The 22682-nt window shown below is 47.7% G+C and overlaps 5 protein-coding genes across 15 annotated transcripts in view; 2 read left to right on the top strand and 3 right to left on the bottom strand.

Annotated features, from left to right (window-relative positions):
- The window catches only part of pfdn1 (prefoldin subunit 1), a 20984-nt gene extending 15294 nt beyond the window's left edge, over window positions 1–5690 (top strand). The window contains exons 3-6 of one of the 2 annotated variants that reach the window (XM_086098783.1): window positions 2738–2833; window positions 4117–4283; window positions 4369–4453; window positions 5564–5690. In XM_086098783.1, the coding sequence (XP_085954909.1) occupies window positions 2804–2833; window positions 4117–4283; window positions 4369–4453; window positions 5564–5647 (366 nt within the window). In that variant the 5' untranslated portion in view covers window positions 2738–2803 and the 3' untranslated portion in view covers window positions 5648–5690. Of the gene's footprint in view, window positions 1–2737; window positions 2834–3267; window positions 3355–4116; window positions 4284–4368; window positions 4454–5563 lie in introns of those variants that run through there. The other variant, XM_086098782.1, reaches the window with a different exon arrangement.
- Window positions 367–3301, bottom strand: LOC147161229 (deoxycytidine kinase 2-like). The gene is made up of 8 exons (XM_086098781.1): window positions 2697–3301; window positions 2081–2199; window positions 1857–1940; window positions 1647–1756; window positions 1413–1560; window positions 1214–1329; window positions 713–812; window positions 367–617 (listed from the first exon to the last, which is right to left on the bottom strand). The coding sequence occupies exons 1-8, from the start codon at window positions 2803–2805 to the stop codon at window positions 591–593; spliced, it is 813 nt and encodes a 270-aa protein (XP_085954907.1). The 5' UTR covers window positions 2806–3301; the 3' UTR covers window positions 367–590.
- Window positions 5669–8715, bottom strand: ttc1 (tetratricopeptide repeat domain 1). The gene is made up of 8 exons (XM_086098780.1): window positions 8464–8715; window positions 7730–8017; window positions 7589–7649; window positions 7039–7151; window positions 6863–6899; window positions 6582–6730; window positions 5999–6053; window positions 5669–5914 (listed from the first exon to the last, which is right to left on the bottom strand). Exons 2-8 carry the CDS (start codon window positions 8009–8011, stop codon window positions 5775–5777), a joined length of 837 nt encoding a protein of 278 aa, XP_085954906.1. The 5' UTR covers window positions 8012–8017; window positions 8464–8715; the 3' UTR covers window positions 5669–5774.
- Window positions 5837–22682, top strand: part of LOC147161231 (platelet-derived growth factor receptor beta-like) — a 22223-nt gene continuing 5377 nt past the window's right edge. For 3 of the 7 annotated variants that reach the window (XM_086098770.1, XM_086098773.1, XM_086098776.1), the window contains exons 1-8: window positions 5837–6121; window positions 9009–9608; window positions 20797–20915; window positions 21283–21345; window positions 21511–21579; window positions 21655–21749; window positions 22148–22346; window positions 22403–22663. In XM_086098770.1, the coding sequence (XP_085954896.1) occupies window positions 21336–21345; window positions 21511–21579; window positions 21655–21749; window positions 22148–22346; window positions 22403–22663 (634 nt within the window). In that variant the 5' untranslated portion in view covers window positions 5837–6121; window positions 9009–9608; window positions 20797–20915; window positions 21283–21335. Of the gene's footprint in view, window positions 6122–9008; window positions 9609–20796; window positions 20916–21008; window positions 21201–21282; window positions 21395–21510; window positions 21580–21654; window positions 21750–22147; window positions 22347–22402; window positions 22664–22682 lie in introns of all 7 variants that reach the window. The other 4 variants (XM_086098771.1, XM_086098774.1, XM_086098775.1 and 1 more) reach the window with 4 other exon arrangements.
- Window positions 9205–19218, bottom strand: LOC147161232 (arf-GAP with Rho-GAP domain, ANK repeat and PH domain-containing protein 1). 4 transcript variants are annotated; one of them, XM_086098769.1, is made up of 25 exons: window positions 19060–19218; window positions 18258–18346; window positions 17779–17816; window positions 17193–17528; window positions 17054–17110; window positions 16703–16982; window positions 16169–16276; window positions 15870–15974; window positions 15366–15426; window positions 15098–15218; window positions 14739–15003; window positions 14435–14634; window positions 13825–13910; window positions 13560–13742; window positions 13398–13466; window positions 13238–13337; window positions 13100–13156; window positions 12577–12703; window positions 12409–12508; window positions 12099–12300; window positions 11970–12015; window positions 10223–10419; window positions 9917–10129; window positions 9659–9764; window positions 9205–9592 (listed from the first exon to the last, which is right to left on the bottom strand). In XM_086098769.1, exons 2-25 carry the CDS (start codon window positions 18344–18346, stop codon window positions 9220–9222), a joined length of 3519 nt encoding a protein of 1172 aa, XP_085954895.1. In that variant the 5' UTR covers window positions 19060–19218; the 3' UTR covers window positions 9205–9219. The 4 variants fall into 4 exon arrangements, 1 of the variants encoding a protein (XP_085954895.1); XR_015097412.1 differs by having other exon boundaries at window positions 9232–9376; window positions 9451–9592; window positions 9659–10129; XR_015097413.1 differs by having other exon boundaries at window positions 9232–9376; window positions 9451–9592; window positions 9659–10139.

The raw sequence follows: 22682 nt of genomic DNA on the forward strand, positions 1-22682 counted from the left end.
GTCGTCATTATAACTTCCTGCTGGTCGTTAGATGGATCCTATCCCAGCTTACTTTGTGCGAGAGGCAGGATACGCTCCGGATTGGTCGCTAGTCAATCACAAAGAGTGGACCGGTCGCCACTCAGTCCAGCAGGAAGTGATCCAGCCGCGCACTGCGCTGCACGAGCGGCGACCTCCCCTCGGAATTCACCCCTGCGGACTCGAAGCAGCAAACAAGTCGGCGGGCGACCAGTCGGGGAAGGTCAGCAGCTGAACACACCATTTTGGGTTCTCGCGCGGCGTGTTCGACACACGTGCGGTCGTGTCGGCGGGGTTGAACATTGACGGCCGCTGGCGCGCTTGCACAATGGCTCGGGCAATGATTGCTAACGTTGAAACATTTAATGTCATTCATTCACCAAACAAATAAAAACATTCCTGTGGGAGTCTTTTTTTTCAAGACATAACTGGTCAACGTCTATCTGGCGGTGCCTTCAGGGGCGGTCGTAAAAACAGGAATTGTTTTTTGCCAGATGGGCTCGTCCCAGCAGTCGCAAGTGTCATCCATAGACCCGAAAGAAGAAGAAGAAAAAAAAAAAGAGTTCTTTCTTCTACAGCGTTGAGAGAAACTCTTGGACCTGAGAACATAAAAAAAATAACACAATAAAACAAAATGGAGGCCTTTCAAAAAAAAAAAAAAAATCAGTGGGTAAAAAAACAAAGGCAAACTTGCCTGGTCAACGATGGCTTCCTGTTTGATGCGATCATCCTTGAAGTCGTCGTTGACGTCCAAGACCAAGATGGGAAGTTCGTTCAGGTACTCAAAGTCCAGCCTGCAAGGAATCAATCGATTTGATTTGATAAATCACTTTGGAGTGTTTTGGTGCATTTTTAGTGTTACGTCAACACTATTATTTTGTCACGTGATAAAAAAAATATATTTATTTATTTATACGTGACCGTCGTACGTTTCAGTGTCATGCTCGCATGCAAATTTTTCTGATTTTTGTCAAATTTGCAGATTTTCAGACGCAAATGGATGAAACAATCCTATTTTTATGATTTGGAACTTGGAGACATGGAATTTATTTTTTAAAAGGTTGTGTCTTAGGGCTAATTCTCTTTAAGAATAATATTCATGGATTATGGAACAAAATGTATGGAAGACCTTCAAAATAGTATTTTTTTTTGTTTTTTGTTGCGCTGTCAAGCTTAATTTGCGAGTGACTCAAACCCGAGCTTCCTGTGGACCAGCCAGTCCTCGTGTTTGCGGTGAAGTTGTTGCAGGTACTCGAGAGGAATTTCGCTCTCTTCGTCGCGGCCGCGCTGGATCAGACGCTGCATGCAGCGCTGCAACAAAGAGGAAGCGGTCAGCCCACGTGTGCCAGGAAGTTGGCGAGGAGGAGGAGGAGGAGGAAGAGGAAGAGGAGCACCTGCGGCTCGGCCCTGAGGTAGATGAAGGCGTCCAGCGCGATCTGGGCCTGGAACGTGTCCAGCAGCCAGCCGTGCCAGTCCTTGAAGACGCTCCACTCCGTCTCGCTCAGGCCGCCGCTCTCCCGCAGCGTGGACGCAAACACGCACCTGCACGCAAAAGCCACAAAACGGGTTCGATGTCAGCTGAAAATCAAAAGTCAATGGAGCAACTCCCGACACCCGAGCTCGCTCACCTGTCCGAGTAGACCGAGCGCTCGTACAACTGCACGGGATTTTCCGCCCGCTGGAGTTTGAGCGAAGGCGACCGAAGCTGGGAACGAATTCTGCTGAGGGACGCGTAACTCTGACAGACACGCACGCGCACGCACGACAGACAGGAAGTGAGCACTTGATCCGGCAGCCGGCGGCGGGGCTCGGGTTACGAGCTGCGGTCGTCGTCGTACCTGGAAGGTGTAGGACCAGCGGCTCGGCTTGTCGTAAAGCATTTGCAGCAGATTTCCGCCGCTCTTCTGCGAGGAACTCGGCTCCTGAAAAAAAGAGAGGACGCACGTCTGAGAGGACGCGACGCGTCTTCAACGACAAGAAGATCCCGCAAAAAAAAACTAAACAACCAGAATTGATACCGAGATGAGAATCATGTGATCCACGTGTCTTTTTTGCCAGTCACCTGCGAGACATCTTCACCGTCGTTGTGGACGTTGCACCACTTGCCGATGGGCTCGGGTATGACCTCCCACTCGGGCGACGCCCCCTGCAGGAGACGCACAAACGTGGACTTGCCCGCCGCTGGAACCACAAACCCGTCACAAGTCACACAGACAACTCACTTCAAACAAAAACGACAACAAAAAAAAAGGCAGAAAAAACTGGTCTGGGTGATGGTGCTAATTGACATCATCTCGCAATCACGCTTCATTTCTCTGCCCAAGACCGAGACACCAGACAGGCTGAACATTCAAAGCCACTTTCAAGCGGACGGCAGTGTGAAAGCTTATGTCAAAGCCAGAGAGCTAAGCAGAGCTGCGTTGGCACATACTCGATTGCTCGGTTAAGTTGTCGCAGTTTGTGTGTGGAGGCTTGGAAGTTGGAATTAAAACCTTATTGGCCTAATAAAAGATAATTTCAATTCAATTAAACAATGTATAAATGAAATGATATTAAATTGAGTGTACACAAATGCACACATATTAGAGATAGCTTAATTTGTTTGTGGGTGTTTGGGGGTGTATTTAGAACCCCCATGATTGCTTTCACGATTACTGAGTAAGGAAAAGTGAACTTACCAATGTTCCCTTCGATTGAAATCTTTTTGTGTCGGCGGCAGAAACCTTCGGACGACGACGGACTGTCGGGAAACGACTTGCGTGCTAGCTTTGGAGGAGTCGCCGCCATGCTCGTCTCTTGTTTGGAGTCGGAGTCGGTCAGTCAGTCAGTCAGTTTGTCGGTTTGAGTTCATGAGTCGGTTTGGTCGTCCTGCGAGATCAAGCGAGCGTCAGTCCGTCATCCTCATCTGCTATTCAAGCCCGCGCGCGGATTACGCGATGAAGTGTTTCCGGGTTGTTGCCATGGGTTCATAAATGATATAGGGGTCGCCTATATAGGGGGTCGCCCTTAATTATAGTTCCATGTCGTGTGCTTATCTTGTTTTGTAACGCATTTCGGAGTACGTCCCTTAGGTGAGTAACACGTTCACGACTGACTACGACGTTTTGTAAACAACATAAAAATACTACACACAAAAGGACAAAACACATGTTGACTATAAACGTTAATGGTGAATAATGAAATTAATATAAGTTAATAATAAAGTTAATGATAATAATGCGTATAATAATTAAAATATATTCCGAGCGGATGTTGTCAAACTGGAAGTGGCTCATGCGCATGCGCCCCACAACGTTAAGGAAAATGGCTACACCGGTTGATTTGGAGCTGAAGAAGGTAATTCACCTAATTTGAAGACGCATTCGCAAGTTTCGTTCAATAAAAAGATGTCTATTTTTTTGACTTTCGCAATACCATACTTGTTAGTAAGACCGTCTAATTGAGCCATTCTCGACACGACGACTAGTCGTGACTCGATTCTGTTACGAAGCAGCAAGGTGGCTCGTGGTTCGCACCTCTGCATCGCCTCGCCTTTGCTTCGGGGTTCGAAACTCGGCTAAGGACTTCTCGGTCTAGGCTTTTCGTGCTAGCTTCATTCAACACTCGAAATTGTGAATGGGAATGAATGGCGACCAGTTCATTGTTTATTTTGTGCACTGACATTGTTTGACAAGCGACCAGTCCGTTGTTTGTCAACATCAGGCATGCTTCAATATTAGATTCTTACAATATATCACGGTATGAAATTACAGCAGTAATGACCCTTAAAAATAAATAAATTATATATATATTTATATATATATATATATATTGATATATATATATTTATATATATATATATATATATATATATATATATATATATATATATACTTGCTCCTCCGTGCATAAGTGCTCAGCCCTGTTTACTCAACAGTCCATCATATCAAAACATTGACTTTTTAAAACCACCGTTAACTGTCCAACATGCCTCGTCTCGAGCGCCTCAACATCTCCCAACGATTGTGATTGAGCAGCGACCAGTATAGAGTGTGTACATGAACATGTGGTCTCCATTTCCATTGGAATGCAATTAAACACCCTCTCTGTGCGTGGCAGGCCTTCTCGGAGCTGCAGGTGAAGGTGATCGACACGCAGCAGAAGGTGAAGCTGGCCGACCTGCAGATCGAGCAGCTGATGCACATGCAGAAGCACGCCAACCTCACGCACGCCGAAATCAACACGCTCGGCGGGAACACGCGCATGTACGAGGGCGTTGGACGCATGTGAGTCGCTCGCTCCGTCCGTCCTTCCTTCCGTCCGTCCGACCCTCGTTTGTCTAAAAACACTCCGGCGACGCTTGCGCTTCAGGTTCATCCTGCATTCTAAGGACGACATCACGCAACAGTTGAAGGCCAAGCAGAAGACGGCCGAGGAGAAAATCAAAGAACTGGAGGTACTTTTCGCCACAAAGTTGACATATTTTTAACACACTCGACATTAGTCACTTCTTCTTTTTCCGCATTTCGTGACTGCTTCATTCCATTTCAACGTCAGTAAATAGACAAGAAATATTTATGCCCTTTCCACAATTATTCACCAAATAGTTCCCCATTCATTTCCTATGGGACATTCAACGAAACCTCCAGATTCAAATTTGACTGATTCGAACGGCTCCAACCATTAACTGCTCAGCTCATTCCGATTCCAAAGCCCCAAAATTAAGATTTTGTATTTCTATCTGATTTCTGCAATTTTTTTGGGCTGATGTAAATTGTTCCAAGTTTAAAAACACAACCAAGCAAGGTCCTGCAAAAAGATGAAAAAGTGGGATAATGCTAATTTTGTGAAAAACAAAGTTCACTCAGAAATGCTAAAAAATTTTTTTAATGTAGCATCAACATGCTAATTTGAGGATTTCAGTGCTGTTGTTAATTTTCATCAAATTTTCAGGAAAAAAATGCATGGCTGACGTTACACAATTTTGTGAAACAATTGACATTTTCCTGGGAGGTTATTTTGTATGGGGTTGATTTGGGATGGTCAAGTACCGATATCAGGTATCATTATCGGGCCGATATCTGGCATTATTTAAAGGTACTCGCGACTTGTGGCCATTTTAGGATCAGGAACTAAAAGCGTTCATGGCTGACCGGTCGGTCCATTATGATGTACAACTGCATAGTTTAAATGGGACTTTTTTTGGGCCACTTGATTATTCGTTTCATTTTATTTATTAAAATGCATTGAATTGTGCGTTTTAACAAAATATGCATAGTATTTTATTTAAAAAATTGCCATTAATTTCATGCAATTTGAAGGAAAAATACTTTATTGGGATATATAAGTCTTTCTTTAAAATGATCTGTCATTGTTGTTTTTAAATTATGTATCAAAAGTACTAGCGGTATTAGTGACCGAGTTGAGTACTCGTAATGGTACGACAGCCGGGATAGGCTCCAGCATGCCCGCGAGCCCGGTGAGGGGTTTGGATAATGGCTGGATTGGCCGGCAGCGAGCTTGCCGACGTCCTGACGAGTCGGCATTGCGTGTTTGTGCCTTGCAGCAGAAGAAGGTGTACCTGGAACGCAGCGTGAAGGAGGCGGAGGACAACATTCGGGAGATGCTGATGTCCAGGAGAGCTCAGTGATTGGTCAATCGTCAACGTGTGTTCATTAAAGTGTTATCGTTTATTGATTGGTCATTGATCAGCCCGGCGTTGGGATGGAACAGCAAAGTTTTTATTGTGAAAGGCGGACAAGCGGGCGCGGCAGCGGTCACGTGTTGTCGTCGTCGTTGGGCTTGTTGACGAAGTTGATGGAGTACGAGCCCGAGTTGGTGTCCTGGTTGACCTGGAAGTTGTTGGTGGACAGGCCGAACGGGCGCAGGACCATGTTCCCCAGGTCCTTCAGCTTACCTGCCCACGGGCAATACAGGTAGAGGTTGTCAATAAGCAGCTGAAAATTCAGAGCGCCGCATGCGGGGCTGCGCGTTTTCCTACCTAACATTTCCTCCTTCAGCTTCTCGTTCTTCTCGTGGATCTGCTGCGGTAACCTCTGCAAGGACAGGAAGTAGTTGGACTTCCAGAACAAAACATCAAAACAAGCCCGCTCCCGAGTGAGAAGTAGGAAGAACTCTACACAGGTTTATAATTGCCGATAAATGACAACAAAGCACTATGTTTGTCTAAATGAAACTCCTCAACTCATTTCTCACCAAGATGGTGGCAAAGCACGACTTTTGTATAAATGGGCTTCAGCATAATTTATTGACCGCAAGATGGCGCCAAAGTATTAACTTTGCTCAGATTTAGTGCTCTTTCAAAGCTACTTTCTCCTAAAACAAGAAAAAAAAAAAAGTGTTTTGTCATTTCCGTGTTTCTTTTTCGATACAATAATTCCAAACAGTGCTTTAGTGAGCTTCAGTCTTGTCGAGACTTTTGTGCCACGACTTCAGCTCACCCGCTAAAAAATAAAAGGACAGATGGATCTGCTAAAAGATATCCATTTTGTTTTGCGGCTGATTTCAAAACGGAAAGAAAAAGGCTGCAAAATGGTATCGGTAGCAGCGGACCTCGAACTCACCGCGCAGGCATGCCTGGCTGCCGTCTGCTCGGGGTCTCGCTCCAGGACCTTCTGGTAGTCGTCCAGCGCTTTTTCCAGCTGCTCCGTCTGCTCGTAGAGCTCCGCCCTCCTCAGCAAGGCCTTCATGTAGTCCGGATTCAGCTCCAGTGCTAGCGTCATAAACATTCAATCCATTGACCTTCCCACCACGACGCCACCGGCACAACTCGAAGGTGGCCCGCAAGCATCGTTCACAAACATTATGAAAGGGCCTCGAACCAATCCGCGATGACATCACTCACCTCTGGAGCAGTCAGCGATCCCGTCGTCCTTCCGGTCCTGACGCAAGAGTGCAAAACTTGCCGTTAGCATTTTGCTAGCTTAACACTCGCTGGCTCGTCCACTCGGGACATTGCGCTAGCCTTACAGATGACGAGATGATGTGTTAGTGCGCTAGCATGAGCGTGCGTTGCATTACCAGATGCAGTCGGGCCGCCGCTCTGTTGGAGAACAACACGGCTCGCTCTTGGCTGAAACAGTGCGGACACAAACGCAACGCTTGCGTGTAGTTTTCCTCTGCCAGAGACCAATCTGCACAAACACATTGCAAACCGGTCAAACTGCGACGTAGGATGATTACGCTTTGCCGTTGTTGCTAGTTTCGTCCACTGGAGGGCGCAATGACACACACTTAAATGACATTCTAAATTTTGTTTCTCAGGAAATGATACAAAAAATTTGCGTTCATTTTTGTTGAGAAATTTTAAATGACTCCGCAATAAGATAATAATAAATGGGAATATTTTCAGAATGTATGTTAAATTATTTGCACCCCAAAACAACACAAATGTTCTTGTTTTTTAGCTTATTAGGCCCCAACTGTACCACTTGAGATCAAATTGGAGCGCAAGTGGACCCTGAAATGAAATGAGTTTGACACCCCTGGTCTAAACACTGGTTTAACTTGTCTATAACCTGGTCAAACTGGTATATACTATTGCACTGGTGAATATAGTGGTTGGGCTCACCTCCATTTTTAAAGTGGCAGTTCCCTTCCTCCTTCAAGGTGAGACTCTGCTGTCGTCGGCTCTGGAGTGACAAAAGTTGACAGCCGTGGCCGGTCATTGTGCGCAAACGCATTTTTGACTTTCAACATCATCCGCTTTTACCTCCTTTTCCTCCTCTGTCAATTTCTCCTCTTCTTCCGCCCGATCGTCATCTTCCACTTCTCCACTGCAGTCCTTCAAGTCGTCATCAGAATCGTCCCGCGTGTCTTCAAGCGGGTTTGTTGCGCTCGTGTTGTCCACCGGCTCGTGTCTCGTGTCCGTCCTTGCATGTCTGTCCTGGTCTCCTCGGTCTGGATGCTCCAAAGACTCTTGGCAGTCAAAAAAGTCCTCCCGGTCCACAGTGTCCTCCTCGCTGCATTTCAGCTCATCTGCTGGCAGGCTCATCCTCAACTAATGAACCACAGAGAGGGGACTATGTCACTTCCTACCAGCGTTTTTTTTTTTTTAGGTTGTACTTTGAGTAAAAAACAAACTCTTGAACTTTCATAATGTCCATGTAAGACTCCCAGAATCTTCCTGATCACCACTAAAACAGTAGATTGCTTGCAATATTACCATAATTTCTTCAATTACCACGAGAACCGTCTGAATAACTGATTCGGTGATGAATTTTGATTATGGTTTTATATCACGCACAACACAGGTCTGAATATTATGCAAACAAAGTTAAAGTAGAATATTCATTCGGAATTACGCTAAGAACGGAGTCGACAGCTGAAGGCTAAAAAGTCGACAGTTGCTGTCGCGATGTTAAATAACAGGTGAACCTCAAAACGTCTTCACAAAGTGACATTAAGAGGATAAAAACGTCAAAGTCGTCTGATTTGTTGACTTACCTGACAGCAATGCTAGACTACGATGAGTTAGCCAAAGCACTTCTGGTTTACTCTTCTTCGTGGTCGTCCTATTTGCTTACTTCTTCTTCGTGGTCGTCCTATTTGCTTACTTCTTCTTCGTCGTCGTCGTCGTCTTCTTCTCTCGGCTCCTGCTTTAAATAATGCTATGAATAAAGTACAATTCTGGTGTAGAACTGAGGAGTTTGTCGTTTGGCCAAACCTAAAAATGTTTTTCATTCGTGCGAGGTGACTTTATTGTGCTTGTTTACATATTTTAAAGGCAATACCGTGTAGCTGCGTGTGTCAATATGGCTCGTGACTGTCCCCTGCAGGCGAGTCACCATCCGACAATTCAAGACAGTCGACGTAAAATGGATCACCATGATAAAATAGTATTTTAAAAAAAGTTTTTTTGGTTACGTAAATATTTCTCATATCAATATTAAGACAAAGAAAATATTACAAAATATATATATTGTATTTTTATTTTTTTATGAATATCGACCCTTAAATGAATATTGACCTCTAACCTTCCATTTCTATAGGCCTACTGTTTACATTCTGGCAAGGGATGAGCTGCAGTCTATATCAGATGACTTTGGGTGAGATAAGGCGTACACCATGGACTGGTCGCCAGCCAATTGCACGGCACACTTTTGAACGGTTCAGAATTTTCAACGCATGTTTTTTGCAATGTGGCAGCAAGCCTGAATACCCGAAGAAAACCCACGCAAGAACAGGAAGAACACAGGACGGCTACAGCCTGGATTTTTTTATGTTCAACTTTAATGATTTGAGTGACAAACAAGGTAAACAACACCAAGAGAATTGATAACCAACATCCATCCTTTTCTGTTGTTTTTCAGAGGACGGTGATCTCCTCTTCGTCATTGTGTTGCTGCTTCTGGTGCGTCTGCAACGCGTTCCAAGGCTCCAGTCAGACTTCACAATCGCACCGCAAATGCGCACGGCGGTTACGGCACATACCAGGAAGAGCGGCGCATGGTACAGGACCAACTCGTGGGTCAGCTTGAGCAGGTCGCCGTTCAGACTATGAAAGAGCGTCGGAACAAGAACCAGGGCCAGGTTGTGGGCCGACATCTTGTTGATCTGGGAGAAGGTCTGGACCCTGGCAAGTCATGCGGGTGAGCGGATATATTTGCAATCCAACAAGCATGTGTTCCAACTTACTTACATGTAAAAGTGTCCGAACAAGACGTTCAGCGTGACTCGCTTATCGGAGGGCAGTTGCCGTAGCAACTGTCGGTAGGCTGAGAACCTGGCACGCTCATCTGAAATCACTTGATACACAAAGTGCTACGAATGGGACTGTGTTCGGAAGTCGAGGTACCACTGCGTAGGGCTCAAGTCCAACTCGCTATATAGGCCACTTGGAGTGATTTCTAACACCACCTGTGGACTACAAAGTGGAAAAAACACTCGCTCTACCCACCAGCAGCTCGCATCCAGTCCTTGCGGTCGCTCTCGGGGAAGAGTTGCACTTCCTGTTGCCGTATGTACTGCTTGAGGGCGGCGGCGGCGTCCAGCACACCCTGTTCATCCGACTCCAGCGGGGCAGAACCCGGGGATCTCACCAGGGCCTCCACCAGCTGGGACACTTTGGAGGCGAGGCCGCAGCGCCGGTACACGCCTTCCACCTTCAGACCTGAAACACACTAAACGTCAACACACAAATTACGCAAGAGCGCGTGGCGAGGAGATGTGAAAGGCGGAAGAAGTAGAAGACGGAAGTTGCAACCGTGGTTTTTGACGTGTTGGATGCATCGCTGGATGGCGAGCGGAACCAGGTCCATCTCCTTGAGGTCGCTCAGCGGGTACAGAGTCGGCTTGGACGTGACAGGAGATTCTGGAGCGTTTTGTTTGGCCAGCGCGTCCTGCAGGAGGCGGTACCATCTGCCGCAGCTGTCGTGCTCGTCAAAGTGCAGCGAGACGCGCCTGCACACACGCAACACGCGTCACCCGACCGAACACAAAACGGAACAGCACAACACAAAACCACGCGTGTTGGTGATCTTCGCTAAGTCTTCTCGGGCCGTGTCAATTTGGTCAGATGATCTTCGTCCTGCCAGCTATGAGGCTCGTCAGTTCCCCTTCCTGGCTGGTAGTCCGAGTCCTATCAGATGATCTTTGTCTTGTCAAGTGGAATGAGGATTGTTCGCTACTGTGACTCCTGTCAGGTGATCTTTGTATTGTCTGTTGTATAAGGTAGTCTTAGTTTTGTCTGCTGGTCCTTGTCATGTCAGCTGGTATGAGTCTTATTAGGTCGTCAGAGTACTAGCAGGTGATTTCCGTATTGTCAGGTGGTGTCAGGATTGTCTTGCCTGGTGGTCCGAGTCATGTCAAGCGTTCTGAATCATATCCAATGATCTTTGTCATGTTTCGTCGGAATGAGGTCCCCTGCTCTGAGTTTCAGCTGGTACAAAGTCTTGGTTTTGTTTGGGGGGGTGGGAGTCTTTGTCTTGTCAGGTGGTCTGCATCTTGTCTTGTGCACTCAAAATGTGTTGGGTCAAAAACAACCCAATTTGGGGTAAAAAGGGGCGGACCCCACTTTTTGGGTTAATCATCCATCCATTCATCCATCATCTGCCGCTTATCCGGGGTCGGGTCGCGGGGGCAGCAGCTTCAGCAGGGAAGCCCAGACTTCCCTCTCCCGAGCCACTTCAACCAGCTCCTCCGACGGGATCCCAAGACGTTCCCAGGCCAACCGAGAGACATAGTCTCTCCAGCGTGTCCTGGGTCGTCCCCCGGGGCCTCCCGCCGCTGGGACATGCCCGGAACACCTCTCCAGGGAGGCGTCCAGGAGGCATCCGAACCAGATGCCGAACCACCTCAACTGGTTCCTCTCAACACAGAGGAGTAGCGGCTCGACACTGAGTCCCTCCCGGATGACCGAGCTTCTCACCCGTTCTCTAACGGAGAGCCCGGACACCCTGAAAAGGAAACTCATTTCGGCCGCTTGTATCCGGGATCTTGTTCTTTCGGTCACGACCCACAGCTCGTGACCACAGGTGAGGGCAGGAACGTAGATCGACCGGTAAATCGAGAGCTTCTTTACCGCAACGGACCGGTACAGAGTCCGTATCACTGCAGACGCTGCGCCCATCCGCCTGTCGATCTCCCGCTCCCTTCTCACTGAACAGGACTCCAAGACACTTGAACTCCTCCACTTGGGGCAGGATCTCATCCCCGATGGGTTATTCAATTAACCAAAAAGTTGGGTCAAATGAATACCACCACAAAACAACCCCCAAAATGTGATTGCTTTGTGGGTTATTAATTTAATTTTGAACCAACTTTTCGGGCCAAATAACTCAAAAAGATGGGTTGGTCCATTCTTGAGGCAATTTGGGTTATTTTTGAGCCCACTGTTTTCGGAGTGTGGTATGAGGTGAGATTTGCTAGGTGATCTCAGGCCCGTGAGTTGTGTGGACCCTAAGTGTCACAACATAACACAACGCAGAACGTGTGTTGACGTGCCCACCCACCTCTGTCCGAGTACCATGGTGATGATGTCTTCAGACGGATCAATCTCTAAAAAAAAAGACATTGATTAACGTTCCTTTGGATGCGGATCATTACCGCAGAGTTGCCGTCCATATGAAAGGATTGGTTACCGTGGTGACTGAGCGTGCTCAGTTCCATCTTTAACATCTGCTTGGAGCCACTGCGAGCGCGATGGACGCTCACCCCGCCGTCCCACAGCAACAGCCAGGCCTCAGAGTTGTCCGAGGCGCTGCTGTCTTCTACCACGCACACTTTGCAGACTCCCACCGCGCCGCACACCTCAGCATAGGATACGCCACCCGGGAGAATCACCTGGAAAACAGCAAAATGGTGGTCTAGGCCTTGCCAGGGGATCTTTCCCCTGTCAGGTTATGTTTGCCCTGTCTGGTACTCTGAGGTCTGGTCTGGGTCTGTCAGGACCTTGAGGATGTAGACCAGGTGGATGAGGAGTTCGTCCTCACTCTCGGCCACACAAATGAGCTGATTGTCCAACGTGATCAACTCAAACTGAAAGCTTGACCTGAATGAAGGAACACTGGTTAGTTTTCCAGTAACTGCTGCTGTCGTCATAGCTTGCGGAATATTTACCCGTCTTTCCGGAAGAGGGACAAAACCTCGCGTAAGTCAAGGACGTCGCAAGCTGCAGAGTCGTTTTCCAAAGAGAAGAGGAAGCGATCATTTTCCAGTTTGCCGTGAAGCTCCTCGTCTTCTTCTCCTACACACGCGACCAATAGGAAATACAATAGGAAATCCATCCACCATTTTTTTTAAATCGCTTATTCATCATCGTCTGAGGACATCAGAAATGCAATTATTCGCAAACACAAGACCTCCAAAGGGTATAGAGCCATCTCCAAAGATTTTGGTAGCCCTGTTTCTGACGAGCACGGAACTGTCAAGAACCTCCATGGACGTGGGGGGGAAGAGAGAAATTGATGACAGAAGAATGGTGGAAAAAACACCACGTCAAACACCCAAAGACCTGAAAGCCAACCTGGAACAGTCTGGGATCATGGTTTCAAGAAGTACAAAAAATGGGCAAAGACCATTCCTGAGACAGACATAAAAAAGAACATATCTCTGTATATGTATAAATAAAAATTCCGATTACCTGAGCGGGCAGACTCAGACCTCCTATATCCAGATTTTGGCAGGTAAGGTGGAACCTCTGTTTAAAGAAAGAAAGAAAAACCCCCAGATATGAATATTTGTGTACCTGTGTGTGTGATTGTGTGTAGGTGTGTTCGACCTGTGTACTCGTTGAGTCTCAGTAGCTCGGCCTGTAGCGCTTGCCCCGCTCTCTCAGCCAGCTGGATGGCGGAGGGGTTCTGAGGGTCGGTTTGACACACCTGCAGAAAGGAAGTGATGTCACAGGATGTAACGTGCATGTGTGAGTGTCCTTGCGTTACCTTTGACCCTGAACAGATAAGCGACAAGGTTTCTTCCACGTCGACGCCACAAACGACTTCTTGCAGCCTCTAAAACAAAACTCGTCAGTCGCTGCGTGTGCGCACGGTGGCGTGACGACACGGTCACGTTTGCAAGGTCGCAGGGGTCACAGGGTGTCACACCTGCTGCATCAGCTCGGCAGAGGACGCAAGGGCGTGTACTCGTCGGTAGCGCCCCTTGCTGTATTTATCCTGGATGAACTTTGACCTACTCTCATCAGAGGCCTCCGGACCGATCTGCTCTCCAGAGGGCACCAAGGGGGCCCACACCTGATTGGCCAGACGGTTACCGTGGGCAACAAACAGCTGCGAGAGAGGAGGGGTTCCAAAAATCTGAGAGACAGGCCACCATCTTTCCACAATGTTTCGTCTCCGCTTCCCCCGTCACCTGTATGAGTGGTTCAGTCCACACTTTGTTGTCCATCTTGAGACTGCGGACCTTGGACAACGTGCTGCCCAGAGCTCGGTGTTGCCCTGAGGAAGGGGCGTTAGCATTAGCTCATTAGCATCATTAGCAGCCCAGAGCTCAATGTTACCCTGAGGAAAGGGCATTAGCATTAGCTAGTTTGCATTCATGTTTTTGTGCGGACCTTGGACAGTGAGCTACCTAGAGCTCAGTGTTGCCCTGCCTAAGGAAAGGATGTTAGCATTAGATGTTAACCTGAGGAAAGGGTGTTAGCATTAGATGTTAACCTGAGGAAAGGATGTTAGCATTAGATGTTAACCTGAGGAAAGGGTGTTAGCATTAGATGTTAACCTGAGGAAAGGGTGTTAGCATTAGCTTGTTAGCATGAATGTGGGCGTGTGGACTTTGGACAATGAGTTGCCCAGAGCTCGGTGTTACCCTAAGGAAAGGGTGTTAGCATTAGCTCGTTAGCATTCATGTGAGCGTGCGGACCATGGGACAATGAGCTGCCCAGAGCTCGGCGTTGCCTTGAAGAAAGGGCGTTAGCATTAGCTCATTAGCATTAATGTGGGCGTTGCAGGGGCGTGGTCACCTGCGCAGCTGTGACAGATAACGAGCAGCAGGTTGACCGCCGCCCACTCGGGGTCGGCGGCACCGCAGTCGGCGCACTGTCGGTTGGACGGGTTCTTCCACACCCGCGTGGCCACCTGGCTGCAGGACAGCGCACTGCTGATGGACGAGGACAAACCCTCCAACCAGACGGACATATCCTTCGACGAATCGACAGAGAGACTGTTGGCGGGGGGCGGGGCAAGGAGGGACAGAATTGAATCAGATAAGGCAGGCCACACAAAGGTGGGCGTGTCTCACAGCCCTCGGCTGCGTCGCATGCGTACTTGAAGGTCCTGAACGGGGTGGTGAGGGTGAAGGAGTGTTTCCCGGTGGTCCGCACCGTGGCCAGGTTGAAAGGAATGCTGTAGCAGGCCACGCCCAGCTGGAAGCTATCTTTGTTCTGGTAAATCCAAAAGTCGTGGCCCCAGATGGCGGCGTAGAAGCGGTTCTTGGGGTCTTTGACCGTGATGGCTCCGTGGAGGTCCGGGGCGGCGGGACTGGGCTGACCCCGTGACGCCAGCAGAGATTGTACCCAACCGTCCTGAACATCTGCAACGCAAATAAGAGAGTGTAGAGCAGTTGAGCAAAGACAAAGAGAATTTCCAGCATCGACAACGACAGCATGTAACGAGCCGAGACTGACCGTCACTGTGAGCCATGAAGTCGTAATGTTTCTTCTTGAAGTAGATGGAGAATCTTCCTCTTTCAAGTTTCTTCACGTTTGTGATGCTGGACACGTGGAAGAGAACCTCGCTGAACTGGTCCTGGTTAAAAAACACACACACACACACACACACACACACACACACACACACACACACACACACACACACACACACACACACACACAGCTGTCACTCACAACATGAACACACACATACACACACACACTGTTTGGAGGACACACTTACTGTACGTTTTTTCCACAGAGACATCAACTGTCCGTCCAGCGTGGCCCAAAAGACGTTGTGTCTAAAACAACACATTTGTTATCAGTCCATCAAGCAGTCAATCAGAATCATGTTTCTCTTTATTGGCCAAAACAACCAAAGAATTTGTCTTTGGTAGCATTTGGCTACGCTAGTATTGCAGTAACATGCAACGATGACAACACGATTAAAAGCAAGTTACAAGTCGTTTAAAACAAGCTCTCCCATTGCAGCCAAACACTGCCGCCATTTTCAAGTGCTCTGAACCGTTGACATGATGTTGGTTCGGATTGCCAAAAGGAACGTAAGCACTCCCTGTGAATCCAAATGAAATTCCGTTCGGTTCCTGCCTTTTTATTCAGATTGAGGTGTTTATATAAAACATTTTCATTCTGTTTGTTCATTTGGTTTCATTCTAACCCGATTACTTTTCCTCCACGCAAACCTGGCTCATCTCTGCCGAGGTGCGACACGCCTTTTGTTTACCTGAAGCCCTTCCAGACATCCAACCAGCTCGCTCGGACCACTGCACTTTGAGGACCAACGGGCGGGCGGTGTCCTTTCTTCCTCGAGACGCGGATGGTTGCCGCGCTGCGCCGCAAGCACAAAAACAACAATGAGAAAGATGCAAACGATGACCACCGCAATGGCAAAAACAACAGCGACAACAACAAGAAAATCAAGAACAGAACAAAATCAACAACGATGATGCTGATTAAAAAAAAACAAAAAACAAGAACAACAATGACGATGGAAACAAAAACAGTAACGATAATAACGTGTACCTTGGCGTCTTTTGCTTGGAAGGCTTTGTGCTCTTTGCCGATTGGGCAATGTGTAAAGGAAGAGGCGGGACTGGCCGAGGGGGCGTCACACTCGCTGAACGACTGGAGCTGACGCAGCAAACCAAGCAAAATCAGTGAACAGCGAAGGCGTACCGCTACTTGTCTGTGAGGCGTCGTGTCAAGTCTTGAACCTCGGTTTGGTACCTGCCGGAGTATGCGGTGGAGTAATAATTGGTGTTTTACACAGTATAGTGTCAAGTGTAGTACTGCAAGTACAAGTAGGACCAGAAAGAGCACAAAGGTCGTGCTAAGTATGAATATGGACGTAGTACCAGGTGAAGCACTAAACGTAGTAACAAATGTAGCACTAGCTGTAGTACCACGTCGTACTAGTGGTAGTACAAGGTATAGCACTCGGTGTTGCAGTGAATGAAGTACCAGGTGCAGCACCAAATGTTACTACCAGTTGGAGTAGTCGATGCAGTACTTTGTGTAGTACTTTGTGTAGTACTCGGTGTCGTTGTGATTGCATACTTGGTGCTGTCGAGCAAGTTGTCTACGACGTCTCCTCTTATTGGCCCATTAGCCACGGAGGAGGCGGGCCAGTTTTGATAAATGTCCTCTTCATTAGACGAGTCGGAATCCGCGTCGTCGTCCCAACTTTCCAACACGGTGATATAAAGATCGTCGTCGTCTTCCTCTGCGGAGTTTGCGGGCGAAGCAGAAGGAAGAAGTCGAAAGTAAGCGGCTGGATGCATTCCCGACTCCCGGCGACTCCGGAGGCGTGCGACATCATGGGAACGTGGAAAACGATCTTTAAAAGGCAGTACCGAGCAGATAGGGGAGTGATTTACAACATAGCCGTTGACTTTGGCCCACCATTACCTGCGAGTCCAACATGTCCCTCTGATGATGCTGGTGAGGAGTCCTTGTCAACGACATCTGGACCAGAAGAAGAAAAAAAAAACAAGAATGACTATCACTTGATCATCTCTAATGGGAAAGGGATCATTGATTGATTTACCGGCTGGTGTCAAGGGAGGGACGCCTTTGATAGATTGGGACGGCGAGTTAGCCACCATGCTAAGCATACCTGCTAAACTGGGTATGTTCGATAAGGAGCTAACAATGGCGGCCAAGTTAGCAGGTGGCGTGCCAGAGGAGCTGCTTGGTGTAGAAGTAGGAGCAGCGGTCGGGAGAGTGATGGCGCTACAGGCACCTGATAAGCTAGGTATGTAGTTAGCGATGCTGCTAGCCATGCTTTGTATGGAAGGCGGGGACGTGGGGGGCGGGCTGGAGGCAGAGTTGCCAGCAAATCCGACCATATATGGAACGTCAGCGGGCGACCCGGGGTCTTCATCTGAGGGGGGAGGAGACAGCGACATCATCATGTATTGATTGAATGGATGCGCAGGTAATTGTTCGATGGATGATGCGAGACACTTGAGAGATATTTTTGAATGTGTGTGTGTGTGTGTGTGTGTTAGTGATGTCACAAACTGGTTGGAAACTCGTTTCGAAACCAGTTTTTGACACTGACGTTGACTTGAGTTTAGCTTGCTAACTAATTTCTTACCCAATCAAACAACATTCTGAGCGGGTGTGTTTACCTGCGCTTAGCTGAACTCCGTTGGAAGAAGTCTGATTTCTGAAAGACAAGAACACGTGACGTGTGTGTATGTCGGACGTAAAAAAAAGTTTGTGTGTGTCCAGGACAGTAACTTTTTTATGGATATTTTTGTATGTCATGTAAAAAAAAAATATTGAAACTTTTATGAACATTCTAAATATCCCTCAGTTAACTTTAGAAAACAGAAATATCTTCAATGCCCAATTAACCGACATAGAATTGGGCAGTGCCTCAAAGACATGCCAAATGGCAAAACCCACGGTCCAGATGGATGGTCTGCTGAGTTTTTCAGAACAGTAACAGCGATCAAACATAATGGTCTAAATGGAAGCCGCGTAAACACAGCTGCAATCAAGCGACTACTGAAATTGGACCGCACTCAACCAACTAATTACCGCCTGCAGGCAATTAATGTGGACGTTCTCAAAATGCTCATTGTGTGTGTACGCGTGTGCATACATGTGCCTGACGTCCAGCGGGGAGGCGGCGCCAAGGTTTTCCCTTGAGTAGCGAGCTCTCGGTTTGGGGACAGGATGGGGCGGAGGCATCTGGTTGGAGAGGATCAAAAAGACGATTCGCTGTGTGGTCATGACAACAGTTTCTGTGCTAACCATGCTAGTAGCATGCTAGTAGCATGCTAGTAGAATGCGAACTAAGTCAAGCGAAGCAACGGTTTGAGCATCAACTGTCAAAAGACGAAGGTTATTATGTGTGTGTCTCCAGGTCGTCATTGAAACCCACATTCTTCCTTACCTCGGGCAACAAAATGATGGATCAAGTCTCTTTGTTTACATACCTCGGAACCTCAATGACAGCAAGATGGCAGAAGCACGAAAGAGATCAGAAGAAGAATTTCTATGGCCAAAGATGCATTCGACAAGATCCGAATAAACTCTGTTGATCCCGTCACCAACGAGGGGGTCTGTCAGCATCTCAGCACCGTTTAACAACTTGGGTCTGTCAGCATCTCAGCACCGTTTAACAACTGCCGACCGCGAAAAGCGACAGCTTAAACTGTTGGAACGCGACGTTTGGAAAGGAACATTAGAAGAGTTGAGCCGGAGCGGAAGTATCGCACGAACTAGCGCGCGAAAAAGAAAAATCTTTTGGGCAAAATTTCCTACAATTCAAGTCAAAACGAAAAATTATGGGATGTCCGAGATCGGGAAAACTTGGCACTACATCTAAGCCCGAATCGCAGGACACACGAGAAGAAGAAGAAGAAGACTGCAAATGATACGCCGCAAAAACAATATGTTACCGTATCGCTTCTTAGATCCTGAATCTTCTTTTCTTCTTTTTTTCTTTTTGTCTCACGTATTCTTCTTGCCTTCCGTGTTTCTGTCTCGTTGGTGTGTCATGTCTTCCTCCGTGTGGATGTTGGCAGGACAGGTGAGCTCATGTGACTGGTAGCTATCGTCCAACCTGCTCAGTCACTTTGTTAATTGTTTTTTTTTTTTTTTTTTTTTTACACAACCAGTTCGTCTCGCTCACGTCATCCCACAACAATGCAGGCACTTGTGTGTATACGTGCGTTTAATTGGACTGTGTGTGCGTATATGCACGTTTGTGTGTGTGTGTGTGTTTCACTTTGTCCACGTTGCGTTACGGCCTTACTTCAAAATGGATTCTTTTTTTTTTCCTTCAAACTCTTCATAACAAACTCGACACCACAATGACTACAGTAAAGTACTGTGTGTGTATATGAATGAATATATGTGTGTATGTGATGTATGTGTTTAAATGTGCTATTAGCATTAGCTGTGCCTGATTGGTCAGAAAAATTGAGTACTGCATACATACAGGACGGTGCAGGATGCTGCGAGCTGGCATGTACGCCATTTTGTTGGCGAGCCACCTCATGTTCTTTGATGGTTCTTCTGAGAGGTCCGCTATCAAAACCTTTTCTTTCTTTTCTGGAGGCCACGCCTCCAAGCCGACAGAGCAGGATGGCGAGTACCGCCGAGTTGTCGAGCCGAAGATTCGAGCTGGGTGAGATGGTACATTCCCGCCGGTGTGTTTTTCCCAGAGATATTGCGGGACTGAAACTGCCAGGGCTCTTCTGTAAATCATCTCTGGTAGCCCAGATATACAAAAGATCTTGACAAGGTCAAAGGGTTCGTCACTGAGCTGGAAAGGGGATCGATCTGGGCCATCACAACATTCATGAACTTGGTCTTTGTCCAGGCTAACTTGGAGGCCAAGCTTGCCTGCCACATTGCTTTGGCGCGTATCCAACATCTTGGACATCTTCATACCATCCGACAAAAGCCATCCTCCGGTTCGACCTTAAGGGCGCAGGACGGTCTTACGGTCTTAGGACGGATGATAGTACATATAATACAGAGTATTAGTATAGTGTAGCATGCATGGCTACAAGGACGAATAAGATTTCATTTTCTCTCAGCACCACTTGATGCCCAGATTGGCTGGCTTGGGAACGCCTTGGGATCCCATCGGAGGAGCTGGCTGAAGTGGCTAGGGAGAGGGAAGTCTGGGCTTCCCTGCTAAAGCTGCTGCCCCCGCGACCCGACCCCGGACAAGCGGAATTGAAGACGGAACGGAACGGAACGGAACGGACCACTTGATGCGCCTCTATGGCCGCATTTCTGTTTGGCAGCTGTACAGAGCTGTGCCCAGTCGATATCGACTTTTGGAGGAGATCTGGATGTAGATACCTCGACTACTACTCGACTAGTACAAGAGGAGCTACTGATTTCAATTGTCGACACATATATATATACAGACATACTAAAGTTGATGTCTAAGTTTGTGGAGACTTTTTTTTTCAACTTTCCACATTTACAACTCATTGTGGCGTGTGTGTGTGTGTGTGTGTGTGTGTGTGTGTGTGTGTGTGTGTGTATTGGACCTCAGTGGACTTCCTGTCTGGGTTGGCAGAGATGCAGATTGAAAACAGACGCTCTTTTTTTCTCTCTCTCTCTCTCTCTCTCCGTCTCGCTCTTTCTTTCTCCCTCCCTCCCGCTCGCCCGTTCAGTGAGTGAGTCAGTCTGTTTCCAGTCTTTGGACAGCGGGAAGAAAAAGCGTCGAAAAGAGAAAGAGGACGGCCGAAAAGGGGGAAAAGAAGAGCGGAAAAGGAGGACAAGAAAAGACAAGGTTTGAAGAAAACTATTTTAACGTGACTCGGTTTGGGTGCTGGTCTGGAAGCTTGTCTTCATGGTAACCTTTCTGGTTTTACTCCTCCGACAGATGACCACTATTTTTTTTAAAACTCACTTTTGGGATCAAATATGGATTCTGAATACCATAATCGGCAGTAGATTTTCCATCGAAGCAAAGACGAGAAAGTTTGTTGATGCTTTTAGCAGACACGTGTTGACTTCACTTGGCAATATTTGACTCCGCCCCCCCCTGTGGCGACCCTCTCATATTTTCCACAAGGTTCTTCTTTTTTCTGGAGGCAACATCATTGGATGAACTTTTTGTTGATGTCACTCATTGTCATGTGTTTATCTTTGCGCAGGTTGATCATTTTTGAGTCATCTAATCCTCACCTCAACTCAAGATGGCCGACTGATGCACACTGGTGGGTGTCACGAACACACATGACAACTTCCTGTTGGTCCAGTCTCCAGGTTAGCCCTAACCCCTGTTGATACAAGTAGCGTGTGATGTGAAACATGCAACATGCAAAGATGAGATGTACAATAGTATAAAAAAAAAAAAACCTTCCTGTGATGTGATTGGTCAGAATCAGGAGTCATGCTGAGCTCCATCAGAGGACAAATAGGAAGTCTGAAACTGCTGCACTTCCTGTTGGGTCAGTAATAACAAAATGTCTGTCCTGTTCGCTGATTGGCCGGATGGACTTATTCCAGTCTCTGTGTGTGTGCAGGTGTGTTCCTGGTTCTTCCAGAAGGGGGTGTTAGTCTGGAGCTCATTCCACTGGCCTCCCAGGTTCTACTCCAGTCTCACTCAAACTTTACTGTGGTCAGTAACACTTCACCTGTCGCTCTCTCTCCATGGACTCGTCACATGCTACCTTTCTGTCTCTCAATTGTTGTTTTGGAAAATAAGTGACAAGGTGGCTGTGAGAGTCGTAAATCTTCACAAGGGACATTTTGTCTCATGTACCGGGGAAGCCACTTCCCTTGAATCAATCAAAACAACAAACAGTATCTTGCTCAAGGATATTAGGTCACAACGGCCTGGGATCGAACCCACAACCTCACTCCACCACTGAGCCATGCCACCCAGCCATTGATTCTTTCTAGAGGTCAATTATCCCAAAAGCAAACAGAAAGGTCCCATTTCGAGAAGACTCAAGTGTTGGCGCAAGTGCCTCTGCCTCTCAGGTTTTTCATGAGACTTGTGCACTTGCCTCAAAGGTGTGTTCTGGGTGGAGCGAGGTGTCATGGCGTTTGCCATGGCAGGAATCTCAAGAAGGCAATGTTGTGGTGGAACAGCAGGGATCCCGCAGCGTCCTCCAGCTCGTCAACATCACCTGGAGGAATTCTGGGAGATACGCGTGTGAGGAGTCGTCATCTGATCAGATCAGAGAGATGGACATCTTCGTACCTGGACAAGGTGAACTTCAAGTCTCCGTTGACTGACGTGTCATTGAGTCTGGTTCTTCCTCTCAGGTCCGGATGAGTGGTTTGCTCCAGTGGGTCCGGGCGTGGTGATGAAGGACAAGGAGGAGGACACCATCCCTTGTGTGGTGTCCAACCCTCTTCTGAACGTCAGCCTGTACGAACGCGGGGACAAGACGCCAACGTCTGGACTGAAGTACGAGCCGGGCCGCGGCTTCACGGGACGCCTGAACGACTCCTCCTACGTGTGTGTGGCCTCTAACGGTTCCGAGGAGGCGCGGTCGCAAGCCTATTACGTCTTCAGCGTTGTGGGTGAGTTCCGTCACTCGCC

The sequence above is a fragment of the Leptonotus elevatus genome, chromosome 16, assembly GCF_054856555.1.
Source record: "Leptonotus elevatus isolate MCC_2025b chromosome 16, RoL_Lele_1.0, whole genome shotgun sequence".
NCBI lineage: Eukaryota > Metazoa > Chordata > Actinopteri > Syngnathiformes > Syngnathidae > Leptonotus > Leptonotus elevatus.

Coding starts and splice junctions, on each gene's coding strand:
- LOC147161229 (XM_086098781.1), bottom strand. CDS start 2,805: ATGGCGGCGACTCCTCCAAAGCTAGCACGCAAGTCGTTTCCCGACAGT. Junction 1,757..1,856: donor GCTGGTCCTACACCTTCCAG/GTACGACGACGA, acceptor CGTGTCTGTCAG/AGTTACGCGTCCCTCAGCAG. Junction 1,330..1,412: donor ACCTCAGGGCCGAGCCGCAG/GTGCTCCTCTTC, acceptor TCTTTGTTGCAG/CGCTGCATGCAGCGTCTGAT.
- ttc1 (XM_086098780.1), bottom strand. CDS start 8,011: ATGAGCCTGCCAGCAGATGAGCTGAAATGCAGCGAGGAGGACACTGTG. Junction 7,650..7,729: donor TGACAGAGGAGGAAAAGGAG/GTAAAAGCGGAT, acceptor TTGTCACTCCAG/AGCCGACGACAGCAGAGTCT. Junction 6,731..6,862: donor GATCGCTGACTGCTCCAGAG/GTGAGTGATGTC, acceptor TTATGACGCTAG/CACTGGAGCTGAATCCGGAC.
- LOC147161232 (XM_086098769.1), bottom strand. CDS start 18,346: ATGCCTCCGCCCCATCCTGTCCCCAAACCGAGAGCTCGCTACTCAAGG. Junction 16,983..17,053: donor GGGACATGTTGGACTCGCAG/GTAATGGTGGGC, acceptor TGCCTTTTAAAG/ATCGTTTTCCACGTTCCCAT. Junction 10,420..11,969: donor ACCATGGTACTCGGACAGAG/GTGGGTGGGCAC, acceptor GCGTGTGTGCAG/GCGCGTCTCGCTGCACTTTG.